We start from the raw sequence: 16333 nt of genomic DNA, 5'->3' as shown, positions 1-16333 counted from the left end.
CAGAGCGGTCTCACTACAGAAGCCAATACAAGATGTAGCAGCTCCACTTCCCAGACACGGATGGAGCAGCAGGCTGTTAACATTCCCACAATCTCTACCCTGAGGCTCACTGGCAAAGGCCAGTGCCAAGTGCATTCGTGGCTGCCTGGTCCTTGCCTTTCAGGTCAACATTCCATTGGCACCACAAGCCTCTCTAGACACCCATCACTGACCACCCATGAGGCACTCCTTGGCAGGGGTCATCAGCAAACACCTGCAGGGTCTCCCTGGGGTATCATTCTGTGGGCAATTGGAAAAAGTTGAAGAGACTGTGCTTGAGGAAGGAAAGCCTTCCCTCACACAGTGTTAGAAACTGTATCACCAGGGCAGGGTTGGCATTGTGGAACAAGCAGCCTGGACAGCCGCCAGGTCAGCTATGCAAGCTGTGCTGTATAGGCAAGGGAGATACAAAACACTGTGGTTACAGATGTTAAAAAAAAAGGGGGGGGCCGAAAAGAAAAGGCTGCTTTACTTTAAACTTGGTGCACTCCCACACTGAGCCTAGTACATGCCCAGAAGAGGCATCATGTTACTTGGACTTGGCTCATCTGTATAGATCAGGCACTTTAGTGGGGCTTTTTTGGCATTTTTATCTAAGGCCGATTGCCAAAAAGCTCCAATCTAAACAGACACTGTGGAGCTGGGTTGAATTAATGCGCCGCTTCTTCAGGTAAAGAATTTTTTTTTCTCTTAACATCTGTAAGGAGCTCATGTGAACCTGCTCCACTCAGGTAGTGGGGAAAGGCAATTACCTCCTCAGAGGCTTCATGTAGGTCCAAGGTCTCATCTATGCTGCAGGTCTCCTCTGCTCTAGCCAGAGAACCTTTGCTTTTCTTGGATTCTGGCTCCCCAGGGTCCTTCCCCTGTGCAAGACAAACAAAGGAGGGAGAAATACACTTACCATAAGAACCATACTTGTCTCCCCTATCTGGATCCTCCTGTTTCTCCTAATCCATTTACCATTGTCACAGTTTTAACCCCAAGGTGCTTCTGGGGAACCTCTAAGGTGAAAGCAGAGGTGCACCTACACATTGGTCTGGTATTGCATTGGCACCGATTTCAAGAAAATTGACTGTATTGGAAATTGGCCTGAAATGCTCGTGCATGTGCACATCTGCAGTGCAGCATGCAGGCAGCTAGGAGCACAGCCCAGCAGCTTGGAGAGCTATGTACAGCTGATAAGTCTGTTGTGATGGAAGAGGAGGGAGAAGCGAAGGGGTGCTGGGGGGCAGATCAACACCCCCCTATGATAAAGGAGTGGGGCTGGGGCAGGCACTGCCCAGCTAGCGTGCGGTGGGGGCCGGAACCACAGCTCATCCAAGGGATGGGGGGGGGTAGCAGTTCCCGCTGCTGCACACACCTCAGGAGGGTACCAGGAGTGGGGAGGGGCGCAGCCTGGCTCAGCCCCTAGCAGGAAGAGCCTGACGCAGCCCCAGCCTGCAGCTGTGGCCTGCTCTGCCCCATGCAAATACGGGAGCACATGCCCCGCCCATGCCCTCCCAGGGTGCGTGCAGCAGCAGGAACTGCCTCCCTCTCCCTCTCACACCCCACCCCACCTGGGCAGCATCTGCCCCAGCCCCACTCCCTCCCTCACCGCAGGTGGTGTTGATCTGCCTTCCCATGACCCTTCCCTCCCCTTCCACCACAACAGACAAGTGTAGAGACCATGAGTGACACCAGTACTGCACTTCCCCAACTCAAGCCTGTGCTGCTGGGATGAAAGGAGGGCACAGAGAGTTCATAAAACCATAGAAAATTAGGGTTGGAAGGGACCTCAGGAGGTCATCTAGTCCAATCCTCTTCTCAAAAACAGGACCATCCCCAACTAGAGCATTCCAGCCAGGTCTTTGTCCATCCAAGCCTTTAAAAACCTCCAAAGATGGAGATTCCACAGCCTCTCTAGATAATTTATTCCAGTGCTTCACTGCCCTCCCAGTAAGAAAGTTTTTCCTAATATCCAACCTAAACTTCTCTTGCTGCAACTTGAGACCATTACTCCTTTATTCTGTCATCTGTCACCACTGAGAAATTTAGCTCCATCTTCTTTGGAACCACTCTTCAGGTAGTTAAAGGCTGCTATCAAATCCCCTCTATCTTCTCTTCTCCAAACTAAATAAACCCAGTTCCCTCAGCCTCTCCTCATAAATAGTGCCCCAGTCCCTGAACCATTTTTGTTCTTCTCCATTAGACTCGCCCCAACTTGTCCAGTTTTTCTATAGAGGGGGCCCAAAGCTGGACACAGTACTCCAGATGTGGCCTCACTAGTGCAGACTAGAGTGGAATAATCACTTCCCTCAATCTGCTGGAAACACTCCTACCAATGCAGCCCAGTATGCCGTTAGCCTTATTGGCCTCAAGTTTAATCAAGGAGCAGCACTGGCATGCACTCAATGCAAGAAAGCAGCTTTTGACAGTCCATCCCTTCCACTTACCTGAACCTGAAATGAGAACTATCCTGAGCTTCCCCCGCCCACAGATGCAGCAGATTTACAAAGGGCAACATAAGAGCTGAAAGTGGTACTGCGTGGCAGGTCTGTAACACCACCACCACCAAAGCCAAGCACAATGCTGTTCCAGGCTAACAGCATCCACAAGGCAACCCAGGCCCACTATGCCCTGGTTCAATCTATTCCCAGGGCAAGTGGCCCCACAGCCTGGGTCATTACAAAAAGGATGAATTCCTTCCTTACCTCCTGCAAGTAGGTGATGTCCCACACCCTCAGTTCACTGTCTGCAGCCCCAGTGATCAGACGCTTCTCTTCTGACACCAAAACCAGGCCCCAGACCTGCCAAAGTGAACACAATGAGGAGCTCCTTCAGGTCTACTTCCATGTGCCCAGTCACTAGAGTGCCCACAGGCCTCTGCACATTAGTGCAGTTGGACTTATGACACCCTTTCAAGTTCAAGGAGCTGCAGCATCCCCATTTCACCAAGTGGGATGGTGAAATGGTGAAACAGAGACTCAGAAAGACTAAGGCCTAAAATGAGGAACCCATAAAAGAGTCCCTTCTAAGCAGGGCACTACAAAAGGACACTTGTTTTGGAAACATCATCCCTAGTATGTGCCATACAAGACCCCCTCAAATCCAAGGTCTCTCCCCATCTTGCTGCACAGCCAACAAGCACAAATGTTTCACACGCTAAGCAGTGCGACCATAGACTGCAAACCTGCACTGTGGTCAGAAGGAACCACGTGCCTTCTGAACTCCCCTCCCCACATTTCTATGCCTCGGTTACCTCAGTACGATGTCCAACCAATGTTCTGAAGCAGTGCTGGGTATCCAGGTCCCACCATTTCACCAGGGTGTCTTTACCACTGAAACAAAAAACCAACCCCAAATGACACCACCCAGACACCAGTCAACATCCCCAGAGTCCAGCCAATAATCACACACTCAAGCAATAGGCAAAGCCAGGTGTATCGAGTGGAAAGCCAGACTTCCTCATATGAAAGTGACATTGAGGGTCATAGGCCAAGCAAGATCAGAATGAGAAATCACAAACACAGGCACTACAGAAAGAGGCACTGCAAATTCATTAGGAGGCTTTTTTTCCTTAGGACAGATACTCAAACTTCCAGCATGGTGCTGCAGAGGAAACACTCTGCTTTATTTAAGGATAAGGATGACATGCTGGCTAAATTCCAAAGGTACATCTCTCCAAATTTGCCCTGCATTTTGACACCAATCAACCCTACCCCATCAAATGATGCAACCACAGCATGCAAATTAGCTATGGTGAAAGGACAGCAATTGTGTGAGCAATTTCCAGGGTCCTAATGGCCACAAATAAGAGCAACCTCAACTGCTGACATGGTGTCTCTGGGAACCTCATAATAACTAAAGACAAGAACCAATAATAACTTCTCTTAATTGCAACCTAATTTCACCCAGAAACTTTTAAATATACACGTAAAATTTTAACTTATTACAGTACAATTTTAGTTAAATTACTCAGTACAGGATCTGATTGCAAATGCTAATTTTCCTAAAGGACTCATTTTTAAATTAATATCTTCACAAACTAATAGTTAAGTTCTCTTGTAAACTATCAGAATAAATGCTGAGAATTTAGTAGGACAGGCTGCTATTTTCATAATAAGGAAGCCACCCCCCCCCCAAAAAAAACAAACAAACAAACAAACCACCCACACGCTTTAAATAAGACAGAACCAGCATCTCTATAAATATGTGGCAACCTACATATTCATTTAACATTATAAAAAACAGTAGCATAACTAAGGATGAGTGGCATAAATGCAAGTTTGGGTACAACCACGTCAAATACAGTATTTGACAGACTAAACATTTTTCAGAATGGCAAATTTTAAGTTGACTATCCTTCAGCTGATATTTCCCAACTAAAAGGATACCCATTAAACATGCTGATCTCAAGATTACACAGTATTTTTTTAAAGTCCGCAGTGTCAGAGTCCAGGTGGTACAGCAAGAGGTCATTTAACAGAGGTGTAATAAAAGTACAGCTCCACACCTGAGGGAAAGCTAGCACACAGGATAGTGCCATCTGCTGTACTGCACTGACAACAGTCAACCATGATACAGACTATTTTTGTGCCTCCTCTCAGCCCCCAAAGGCAATGCCTGGGGCTGCTGCTCCAGTTGCCCCACCCCACCAATTATGCTACTCACATTTAATATAGCATCAGATTGTGTTATAGTCAGATTTATAATTTTGTAGCTATTCGCTTCTTTATCTCACATGCTTGGGTTTTACAAAGTATGAGAAAGACAAGCAACACCTAGATTGGTGTCTTAACTTGACCATGTCAACCCAGTTTAGCACACCCAGCAGCACCATTTACCTGGTAACCAGCAAGTTCTTCTCTCTCAAAAAGAGCACCTGCGTGACAGCATCTTTGTGTCCCTTCAGCCGGTACAAACCGCTCTCATTGATGATGTCCCACACAATGACATCTGTATCCTGAATGGGAAGGTACCAAGGGAATGACCTCTGCCTCAAAGAATCTACAGGTCTCAGGTAAAGCACTTCAGCATTGACATGAAATACCCTCTGCTGTAAGGAGCCTAGCAGGCTTCTTCCACCCTCAAAAGCTGTACAAGGAACCCCCATCCTCTCCCCCCATCCTCCCCTGCCCCCAACTCCTACCCTAGTATTCCAGCTGTGGGCTCCCTTCACAGCCCTGCCAGTGCACCCTAATCCTGGCCCTTGCTACTCTGTTCCAAAGATATCCCACAAAACCATTCACATATTTCTCACCCAAACCCTGGATAATCCATGATAATATTATGCCTCCAGCCATTCCCCCATGGTTAGGTCTACAATGATCCCCAAAGACCGTCTAGTCCTCCTCAATTTATAACAGGGCTGACCTCCAGAGTGGACTTTCCCCCAACCAAATCTCACCTTTGAGCCTGATACCAGCCTGCCTCCCAGCTGATCATACTTCAGAGCGGTAACAGAAGCCTTGTGTCCATTGAAAGTGACAATCACTTCACCATTCAAGAGGCTAAAAACACGGACTGCTCCATCCTCATATCCAACGGCCAAGTGCAGCCCATCTGGGGATGGGCAGAGAGAAGTGACCTCCTGTTTGAGGCCCTGCAGGATGAGAACCTATCATTTTAAGAAGAGAAGATGTTTGCAATATGATGTGACATGTCAGGTCCAGGCACTCACAGGGAATAAAGAGTGTACTGTGCATCTACCTCACCAACCCAAAGGGCATCCAGAGCTTTAGACACTATTTTCTAACACCTCTTTGCTCTAGTAAGTTTTGTATCATTGCACCATTTAGGAAGGGGTAGACTGAAACAAGAAGGAAAATTATTCCCCCCAGCCACATGGGAAATGACAACTAGATCCCAATTACCAGTCCTGTGTAACAGCCAGACTGCTGTTGCCTGCTTACCAGTAGGAGAGCCCTGCTAACCCTGTGCTATGAAATCATACAATTTCCTCATAACCCATGTCCTTCTCTTAGGTGTACAACAAAGCTTTCCCAAAAAACACAAAGGGATCCAGAACTCTAAAGCCATTTTCAAAACAATTTGTTAGCAACCAGCATCTCACCAATGACTGGAGCAACACCCTAGCCATTCTGCATTGAACATCAGCTCTTATGATCCCAGACTCTGTTTAATAAGGGAGCAGTGTGTAAGGTTACCCTCCACTGTAGCCACAGAAATTTAACTTTCATTTGGCAACCAGCGAGGTTGGACAGCATCCTTTCCATTATCAGCTTCTGTAAAGGACAACACCCTTACCCATGCCCTTGTATAGTGGGTGTCTGTAATACCTGAACACAGGCACCCAGGCCTCCAGGAACAAGGAAATCCTGTTCAGACACCCAGGCAATAACACTCTTCCCCAACTAAATTAGTGATTCAAGACCAAACCTAGAGTAATGATCTTCGCCTAGAAAATGCCACTGAGGCATGTATTTGTATCCTGTACTGGTGCCAGGGGCAGCCAAATTTAGCCCAAAGCCTGAACGAGCAAACAAGAAAAGAGGCAAGTCATCGTCATAACCGAGGGGTGCCCACAAGTGCTCCAAGCAGCTGGATCACTCCAGCTCCAAACTGCCTGAAGACACAGGACCCTTATAGGAAGTCCACTCTTCCCTGTTGCACCTCGCGTCAGGTCTCTCATGCCACCTCCCGTTGTGGGCCGGGGGCACAGGAGGGAGACCCCACCCGCGCTGCGCGCCTGAGGACACCGGGCACAGCAGAGACAGGTCAAGCCGGCGCCCCTGGGGCTCTGGGCGGCGCGGAAGGCGGGCACGCGGACTGACGGGCGGGCGCGTGCCTTGGCGGCGGGCGGGCCTCACCTTCTCGCCCCTACGGGTGTCCCAGAGAAAGACATGCTCACACGCCGGTACCGCCACATAGCGGCCGCTCTCGCCGCGCAGACGCACATAGGCCACGTTGCCCTTGGGACTGGCGATGAGGCCAAACACCGCAGCGACCCCGTAGCGCAGGTACTGCCGCGTGAGTCCCATGGCGCGCCCGCACCCAAGTCCACCGCCTCCCCACGAGACCGGAACCAGCACACCGCGATAGACTCGCGTGGGCGGAAGTGAGGTATAAAGCCCACCCCCGAGCGCTGGTAGGCTACGGGATTGGTAAGAGGCTGATCCCGGAAGCGGAAGGTTGGGGTTGGGAGTTTTTCCAGTAGCTTTGCAAGGGAATGTCTCTGGTCTGTCCTGAGCCGGGATCGAGTCGCCGGGCGGGAGTAGCGGGGTCCGCCCGTGAGTGAGCGGGGCTGGGCCGGGGCGCTCCGGGCCTCCCTCAGCCCAGGTGGCCGCGCCCCGGGCAGGGCGGGAGGGGCTTGTTCTTGCGGCCCAGGCCCCCGGCGCTGCCTCGGGCGGTCAGTGCGTGCGGGTGCTCCAGAGCTTTTTCCCGGGCGCCTGCCATTGCGCTCGGCTGCCCTTGGGGCGCCGCCGGCCCGCGCGGCGCTGCTGCCGCCCTCTGTGCCGCAGCTAAGCGGCAGCGTCTGTTACCACCTGCGGTTGAGCCTCTGACTTGTCTTTCCTGTGCCAGAGCAACGGGTGTCGGTGCTGGCCTTAAAAAAACCGTTATGGCATCAGGTGTTGCCTGGCTCTGCCCGTAGAGACCTGAATTCTCCAGCTGCCTTTCCTAGAGAGCTCCTGGGTGCCGTAGGGCGGGTTGCTTGTACTGGTCACTTTGAATGTGGCTACTGACAGTTCTCTTTGTTTCCTGCCTGCCCAGCTTGAGAACCTGGGGTCTAAACTGCACAAAGGCAAAGTATTTGCAGCTGCAGCTGAAACCTGGGCCTCAAACATACAACGATTTGTACAAATACTATGCATTCAGAAAAAATGGGCCGGGGCATCTCGGGTTGGGCACACATGACTGTTGGACAGTTGTGACTAGTCTTTCTGTTTCTTGGTTTCATATCTATAAATGACTATGACCATACAGCAGCCTCATTCAGAGGTTCAGTGAGGGTTAGGGTTTGTGAGAAGAATAACACGTGCCCCTGAAGGCTGGGGGGGCATAGCGGCGGCAAACGCAGCGCTCCTGCAGGCTGCCGCAGCAGTGTCACCAGGGGGTAGGGAAGAGTGGTGAGTGCCAACTGGTAGTTGGCAACTGCTCGCATACGCCGGGGGTTGAGGGGAGGGGTGGCGAACGGCAACCTCCTGCAGGCGCTGCCAGCAGCATTGATGGTACTTCTCTCAGGGGGTGCACTGCTAGTCTTGGGGGTGTGCATGCACCCCCAGTGGTTTGTGAAGCACTCAAACTAGAAGTAAACACCATAAAATATTTAAGTATCCATTTTGTCTTCAGAGCAGGCTTGGCTACTATGGAAATTGGATAAGAGATTACAAATATAAACAATGAGGAGAAAACAGTATTAAGTAGCTGCTTGGTCAGTGTGAACACCTTTTGTCTTCAGCACTGAATGATTCAAATATTATAGGAATTAGTTTGTCATCGTGTAACTAAACCAGTGTTGTGTAAAGCACAGGTACAAGGAGCTGAATTAAGATTGCATGGGCAAACTTGGTTCTTATGCTTGATTTTAGAACTATAATATGCCTTCGTCACAGGGACTCTCCTGTATGTGTAATCCTGGATAGCTCATATTCTACCATCCTTACTAGTGTCTGAGCATGGTCCAGAAATGTATAAATTTATATTACCAATATTTGCCCTATGAAGCTCTTTCTCTTTGCCTCTCTTCTGGGAAAGAATTGCATATAGAGGTTAGCCTTTTTTGGTCCACTTTTGCTTTGGGGCTATCTTTCTGTGTATGGTGCTATATAAGGATCAGAGAAGACAAGGTTGAAGAAGTATGGCCTGCACTTTGTGTAGAAAGTGGCAAAGTTTGAGTTGGACTCCAGTTACTGAGTATGTCCCATGGTTTGTAGCTGAGCCCACAAAAAACATCACCTGCACAAACAAGCTTTCTTTTGTGATGGTGTTCCCCTGCTCTAAGCTTCTGGCCCCGTGTGGAATTGAGGCCTCCACAGAAATTCAGTTGGAAAAGCTGGGCACACAACAGAAGGGACCTTGTGAGCCTGGAAAGCCCAGAAACCATTGCCGTGTGACAGTGCCTTGGTGCCTGAAGAGCAGAGTTATCAGCCAGAGTTTATCCCAGTGGTTTTTGTATGTGCTGGGATTAGATGAGGACCACAACTTTGAACTTGACTCTGTTCTGCTTGTTGTGTTTACAGTAGCCCATATGGCTGAAGAGAGATACTGTACTCACCTATACTAGTTGAGAGCTGAGGTGTTTTTCTGGTGCTGTTGCTTGCACCAGCCAATAGAGAATTGAAGTCTTGTAGTCCAGACAGGAGGTGGCAAAGGCGTGTATAACTAATTCAGGTCATAGTTTTGTTCACTAGAAGACTATCCCATCCTGACAGAAAACTTTGCTTGTTGTTGTGGCTTCGCAAAAGCAGTGTTGGTGAGGAATCCTGCTCTGCTAAATACAGCAAAGTGAAGCTATAGAAGTGGTATGTGATAGCATAATCTAAGTAGCACTACTTACAACAGCAGGAAAATTCAGTGGCATAGTCCTTAACAAGTGATAGCAGCCAGAATACAAACTCTCCAGAGATACTATGTACTTAACTATATTTGCTAGAACAGCCTTCTAGAAAGAGATTGGTCAGTGTGTCTCACTGTATTTTATTGACTGGCAGTCCACTGAGTAGTGTTGAATTTTGCAAAAATGTGAGCAAATTCAATTTTTGGAGAGTGGGGGATATGTTGTATAAAGTGCTACAGGTCTGTGTCTATGAAATGTTCAGCACCTTTTTATTTTTAATTGATTTCAGCAGTACTTCATTTAGAGTGGAGGATGCTTAGCATCTCACAGGATTGGATCCTGCAGCATTAAGGTAATTAACAATTGGTGTATACATATTTATATAATTTCCTACTTTATTTAAAGTGGGGTTCTGGCAGCCCACAAGGGGTTAATATGTGGCCCCCAGGTTCCTACCTGGTTACTGCTCCCCCTATTGCTCCAACTGTTGCTGAAGCCAGGGTCTGTAGACTCTCTTTCTGCTTCAGCTTTTGCCTCCTGCATCCACCCCAGAGAGCAAGGCAGTGCAGCCTATGGTGCTGGGCAGCTTGCAGTTCAGAACTGCCTGCATATACCACTCAGCGAGATGGGAGCACTGTGTGGGCCTGCTCCTGTGCGTGGTGCACTGGGGTGGGGGATGCATGCAACACCCAGCTGCTTAGAAGTTAGACAGCCCTGATTTAAAGCATTCAATCACTTTGATTTTTGTTCTATAGGATGCTACTGTCAATGTGAAATTTAAAATTGGTACAATCAACATTTTAGAGAGAGAAATTCACTAATTAATTGGAGGAGAGAGGTTAGGTAAGTGGTTTTATTTTTCTTAACTACCTTGTTATTTGCAAATAAACTTAATTGTCCTGAAGTTTTTCTTCATAAGTCCAGCTCTTTCAGAATTATTCTTGGTAAAATGCCAGGCCTTTGACCCTGCCTTTTTTTTACCTTTTATCTCTCTTTGAAGCACCTGGAAGACTCCATTGAGAATTGGAGTGCTAACAAGTTAGCAGAAAGGAGAGTTGTTCTTTCCATTCCATGGATCCACTGGGTGCTCCTTCTCAGTTTGTGGATATTGACACACTGCTGTGCTGGACTGATTTGTATGTGGCAGAACAATTGGATTCTCACCAAGCTCCTGTTGAGAGAGCCCAAGTTGACATTAGGTCACCTTTCCCATACAAGAAAGACATCAATGCTAAAATAGTCTTGTGGTAAGTTTTTTGGTTCAGGTCTGTCCTCTCCGGTCTTTGGGTCATTGGTATTTTCCTTTTTACAGTGGTACCTGAATGCCTAACAAAATGGTCTCAACACAAAATAAAATTCTATTATTAGTCTGATTTCCCACCCCCCCCCCCCGCCCCCCCAACCCCTGCAGCAGACACACTTCATGTCTAGACAGAAAAGAAAAGGGGAAAGGCTACTGGGACAAGAGTAAATAATATCCACCCCTGTTTGGCTTACAATAGCTTATTTCTACATTCCTCTTGCACTTAATTAGTACAAAACAGCCATGTACTACTTCCTATGGTGCACTTGTGAGTACATCTTATCAGTCACCTTTTAGTTAATAAACACTAGAACTTACTGTCTCTTCTGATTTATCTTCCTTCTTGATATTGCTGGCTTCATTCTACTTTTTTCTGTCTTTGTTACTGTAGATTATGGCCATATGTAGACCAAATGAAGCACGTGTGCATGACACTTTAAAGCAGGCTAAATGCTTTTGCATCACTTAATTGTGTCGGTGTTTGCACGCCTTGGCAGTGTATTGCACATTAATTCTAGCTGCAGTAGGAAATTTGGTGGCGTAACACTCCTTAAATGACTTGAAGCACAGCAAACTAAAACTCCTTTGAGGAGTTTGTTTGCTGCCCCTAAAACCATGGAGCAAAGCACCAGGCTCTGTGCAGCTCTGTAGAAAGCCCTGCAGGCAGCCTAGCAGTAGCCTGGGAGAGCAGACTGCCCAAGAAAAGCAGTGAGCCTGATCTTTTTTCCCCCCTGGAGCCTGCCTGCCTGAGCTGTATGGGGACAGCTGCAGCCGCCCCTGCCATGGAGGGAAGCAGCAGCCTTCCCCACCACCACCCCCCAGCAGCACAGGGACTGCTCCACCCTCCAGCAGTTCACCCTCCCCTCCCTGCCAGAGAGGCAGGTAAGTCAGCGGGGTGTGTGTGACAAAATGGGTTTAATCAGCCCTAAATTAAAGCAGTGTGTTTTAAAACCCACCACTTCAATTTAGGGTCCCCATTTCATCTACACACGCCTTATGTGTGTTCTCATTGTCTTCAGCATCTCTTTTTCTTTTTTCTTTTGTTTTCCTATTTTGCTCTCACTTCCTTTTACATAGGTTTTTTTTTTTTTGTCTCCTTACTCTTCTGTTAAAGTCTGACTCAGCAGTGCATGCCTGTGCTAACCTATCCCATCAATTTCTCCTCTCTTGCTCTCTCTTATACCAAGGGTATTAAACTCAAGCAAGTCAGCAGGCCAGATCCATCACAGGGCTTCTTACTGCAGTTGCCAAACCTGCTGCATTGGCATGGCCAGCATGTGAGGGTTAACAATGCTGCTGCTTGCCACCTTACCACTGGTTTGCATGCCTAACTGCAGTTTCACACAGGACATCTAGAAGTGGGTAAGGCCTGGGGGAGATGAGTGGTGGCAACTCCCTGTATTCTGGCCATGCTGGCACAACAGCTTTTGCAGCCACAGCAAGAACTACTGTAGGCCAGACCTGGAAGTCGGTCTTTCAGCCCAAGAGAAGTCATCCTACCCGCAGCCTCTATATTTGATACACCTGGTTTACTCGAGTTGACTCCTCATCTTTAAAGTGTTGGGCATACTACCTAAAGTCTGAAACTTGAAAAGGGGAATGATCTCTCAGAGATGGTATTAATTTAAGATCCAGACCTCAAAACAGCTGCCAAGTAACAAGTGTGGTGTGATCTCATGCTGCTCAAGCAGAAAAAGAAAATAGTAGGGAGCTCATAGCCCCTGTCATATAAGCTTCCAGATTAATGTCTGAAACAGCAAGTCCCGTTTTTTGCTTCAACCTTCTGCACAGAAGGAGGACTTTTTTCTCAGAGCCTATCCATACCTGTCTCCCCCACCCCATCCTCTGCCAAAGATATCCTGGATGATGCAGGTGGGTAGGCAGGGCCTCTGCCAGCCTCATTTTTCATTCCTTACTTACCTGTCTCTGGTCCCTCCTTCAGCTTTCCTTTGCAGTAGCAGAGTGCCAGTGACTAGATTCTTCCCAGTTTCACCGCTTATGGGTTTCTGAGCAGCGGCAATGAAAGCTTATATGACTGGGTTTTATCCTGTCAGGGTTTTTGCTTTTGTGTTTTGAGGCTGTACACAGTAGCGCCTAAATACTCTACAATCACTTGGTTGTGGTTTAAGAGTAAGCACTGCATTAGTTAAGAAATGTCTTTTCACAATATGCGCAGTTTCACTCTGCAATTGGAGACTAGAAATAGAGCAGCTAAGCCTCTCAAATCAAACAAGTAGCCTCAACCTGCCTACTCTGTTGCCATTCCCTTTATCTTCTTTTCTTCAACAGGGAAATCAGGGAGGCTTGTTCACTCCCTTGCCCAACCCTACACCCTTGCACATTTGCTTTATTAAGATCCAGAAATGCCTATAAAAACAGCGCAAATGCTTAAGAAAAAGAAAATGACAGGTTATGGAACAGCTCTTATTTGTGATATTCCCCACAACATGTTTCTGTTAACAGGTAGCAGCCACCACACCATCACAAGAAATATTCTGCCTCTGAAGAATGATAAAACCTATAACTTCCTTTACATCCCTGGTGCTCACTGTTGTCAGGAGCCTACCATTAATATGTACACTGTGTTGTTTGTTAGAAAAGTTTGACATTTCTGTTAAAGGGGTAAGCCTCTAACCAAAGGATTAGTCTGTTATATGTAGTGTTTCATCATCAGCTAGAAGTAGAAGGTACCTTTTGAAGATGGTGAGTCTGTGTTGTTTCTGTGGAAATGTGCTGCACAGGCATTAGGGTGTCATTTTTAATAGGTTCCCTTGTAACTTGCTATTTATCTACTTCTAGGCTTTGCTTATATGCAATATCTTCTCAACACTTTAGATTTGTTTAAAACTAAATTGTGTGGAATATGTTGGAGGCAGAGTAGGAAGGGAGTACAGTGTTGCACCACAGGGTAGTTATAGCCCTTAAGCAGTCAAACACTTCAATTGTATGAAGCTCTTCTGTATAACTTGTTCTGAATAGTTTCATTGTTTCCTCAGGAAAGGAGATGTGGCCTTACTGAATTGCACAGCTATTGTGAACACAAGTAATGAGTCTCTGTCAGATAAGAATCCAGTATCTGAAAGCATCTTTATGCATGCTGGTCCTGACCTGAGGGATGAACTTCAGAAACTCAAAGGTAAATGGCTTGGAATCTGGCTCTGCAGAAAGAAAAACTGCCTATATAATAGAAAGATTTGTTTTTTGAACAAGGCAGGGGGCAGAAAAAATATTTCCAGTTCTTTCCCTTAGTTGGCCTTAATATGAAATAAAGGGACAATGCTAGGGCCAGACTATGGCAAGCTATTCCTCCATTTTGTAATTCCAGTTACAGATCATAGAAAAGCTTTTGGCAACTATTCAGGTTACTGAAATTCTACTTTCAGGTCATGGTACAATTGTTCCCTTTGTGTATGAAGTGGCTTAGAGCAGTTAATTTGAATAACTTACCTAAGCTTTTAGGGTAGTGACCAATCTTGGACAACTCCTGACTTTTTTCAGGACAGCTCCCTTTAAGGAGGCATGCACAAGGCTGGTGTTCACCACAGCAGAAATCCTAAACACAACATGAGGTTTTGTTTTTTTTTAAAGTAATTTCTGATAAGTTTTTTTTGTATGCCCTGCTAGCCTGCAGCCATACAACTTACCTTTTCAAGAAATAATACTTAATTTAATAGCCTAATACTTAATTTTTTTTTTACTATTCCACTTGATTAAACAATGACTCATTCAGTTGTTAGTTCACTTTCCCTTCTAAATCAAAAATGGTTTTATAAGGAAGTTCATTAATGATGGAAAAAGGCTTTTGGAAGGCTGGTAATTCTGCTTTGGAGTCTGGGGTTACATGAGCCCTGTCACTATAATATCAGAGTACCTGCAAATATTTATAAGGGTTGGCCATGATGGTGAGAACAACAAGAAATGTGAGAGAAGATTTTCTTGCTGGTGTCTTTTTATGGGACCAGCTGTATAGCTGGAAGAAATGTTGGAAGACAACAAGCTTTCAGGCACAAAGCATACTTTAGGTAGAGCCCTTCAGGGAGAAAGGCGCACATTTATCTAACGTCTCCCACCGATACAGCTGATTCAATAAATGACATCACCAAAAATACCTTGCTTCTGCAAATACTGTGAGAGCTCAGTGCAGCGCTCAGAGAGGGAATTACTACCCCATTCTGCATGTGAGGTACTGAGATATTTAGGGACTTGCTCATGGTTCTACATGAAGTCTGAAATTTGAGGTCCTTTATGCTTTTTGTCTTCAACCACTGGGGTGTTTATATTTCACTAGAATCCTGCAGTGTCCCATTACATATGTAGCATATCATTTCGCTCTCTGGTGCTGTAAATATCCTGAGTCTTGGGAAGGTAACAATAGAAAAGAAACCACACCTCTGGACATTGTGGAAAACACTGCTGGTATGTTGTGTGAGGAGGAGGAGGAGGCTGTGCAATGAATAGTGGATGTTTCCACTTCCATTCAGCAACCTGAAGCTCTGCCATTCAGCCAGCAGAAGTGGAAGACGTGTCTACTAAATTCGCTTATGGAAATTTAGCATATAATATCTGTCATCATTGGTGTTGTAGTCATTCTGCACTGTTTTTGCACTTGTTCTGTATAGCAGAACATCTGAGAGAAGCTGACAGTGTGGGTGCTCTGGTTACAAATCCTAGAGTAAATATCATGAAGGCTTTCAGTTAGTTCTTTCCTAATCCCATTATAGCCACTTTTCCTAAGCCCTGAGAAGTCATGATTAAAGCATGTGACATGTTGACCTTACTCAGGCCTGGGAGCTCAGTGTTTTGGGTTTTTTATGGCTCAGCTGACTGACATTTCTTGGAACTATCTTCCTTTAACCTATAAATGTTTCAGGCTTGTAAACTAAATTCTGGGTCTACAGCTCTTTTACATGTACATATAGTAGTTTAAAGAGCTCCTGTAGTAGCAGTAAAGTAAGTCTTCCAACTGCCATTGAAGCTGCACACTGTATCCAATGCACACTGTAAATGGAAAAAAAATCTAAAGCTTTCATTTAAAATGTTGAGAAATGGTAATTTAATACATAAATCATCAAACTGGATAAAGGAGACATTGGCTCTCTGCCTGGCTTTATCATGGACTTTCTGTGCAATTTTGGGAAACTCGCATCCCTGCTCTGCCTTACTCTTTGTCTGTAAAGCACAAATAAGATTCTGATTTGACAAGCAGATACTGGTTTAAAGGGGGGTTTCTGCCCGTTCCCCAGCCCTCTGCCTCTGAGAGGGGTGGAGAGAAGGAGGTGGGAACCCCTTCCATTGGCCCCACCAGCTGACATATGCCCAGAGCACAGATCCCCTTCCCCCCCCCCCCCAGCAGCTTGAGCCTGGCTGGGATCTCCCAGCCCCACTTCTCTACCCCTTCCCTAGCCATTTGCTGTGGGGGGCAGGGGGTAGGAACACAATGCCCCTCCCTACCCCTGCACCAGCCCCCCAACTAAGGTCTACCTAGTGCAGAGGAG

General features: G+C 46.7%; 2 protein-coding genes across 3 annotated transcripts in view; one reads left to right on the top strand and one right to left on the bottom strand.

Annotated features, from left to right (window-relative positions):
• WDR3 (WD repeat domain 3) overlaps window positions 1-7075 on the bottom strand; it is a 51441-nt gene extending 44366 nt beyond the window's left edge. Inside the window, exons 1-6 of one of the 2 annotated variants that reach the window (XM_019526873.1) lie at window positions 6849-7075; window positions 5426-5635; window positions 4863-4981; window positions 3278-3356; window positions 2730-2825; window positions 792-902 (exon numbers count right to left, since the gene is read on the bottom strand). In XM_019526873.1, coding sequence (XP_019382418.1) covers window positions 792-902; window positions 2730-2825; window positions 3278-3356; window positions 4863-4981; window positions 5426-5635; window positions 6849-7019 — 786 coding nt within the window. In that variant the 5' untranslated portion in view covers window positions 7020-7075. The remainder of the gene's footprint in view (window positions 1-791; window positions 903-2729; window positions 2826-3277; window positions 3357-4862; window positions 4982-5425; window positions 5636-6848) is intronic. The other variant, XM_019526872.1, reaches the window with a different exon arrangement.
• Window positions 7076-7251: 176 nt separating this feature from the next.
• GDAP2 (ganglioside induced differentiation associated protein 2) overlaps window positions 7252-16333 on the top strand; it is an 83350-nt gene continuing 74268 nt past the window's right edge. The window contains exons 1-4 of the mRNA XM_019527328.1: window positions 7252-7268; window positions 9828-9887; window positions 10536-10782; window positions 13835-13974. Coding sequence (XP_019382873.1) covers window positions 10607-10782; window positions 13835-13974 — 316 coding nt within the window. The 5' untranslated portion in view covers window positions 7252-7268; window positions 9828-9887; window positions 10536-10606. The remainder of the gene's footprint in view (window positions 7269-9827; window positions 9888-10535; window positions 10783-13834; window positions 13975-16333) is intronic.

The sequence above is a fragment of the Gavialis gangeticus genome, unplaced genomic scaffold (genome assembly GCF_001723915.1).
Source record: "Gavialis gangeticus isolate Ggan-Ray unplaced genomic scaffold, GavGan_comp1, whole genome shotgun sequence".
Lineage (NCBI taxonomy): Eukaryota > Metazoa > Chordata > Crocodylia > Gavialidae > Gavialis > Gavialis gangeticus.
Note: the sequence above shows the minus strand (reverse complement) of the source record. Positions and strands in the feature narration are given on the sequence as shown.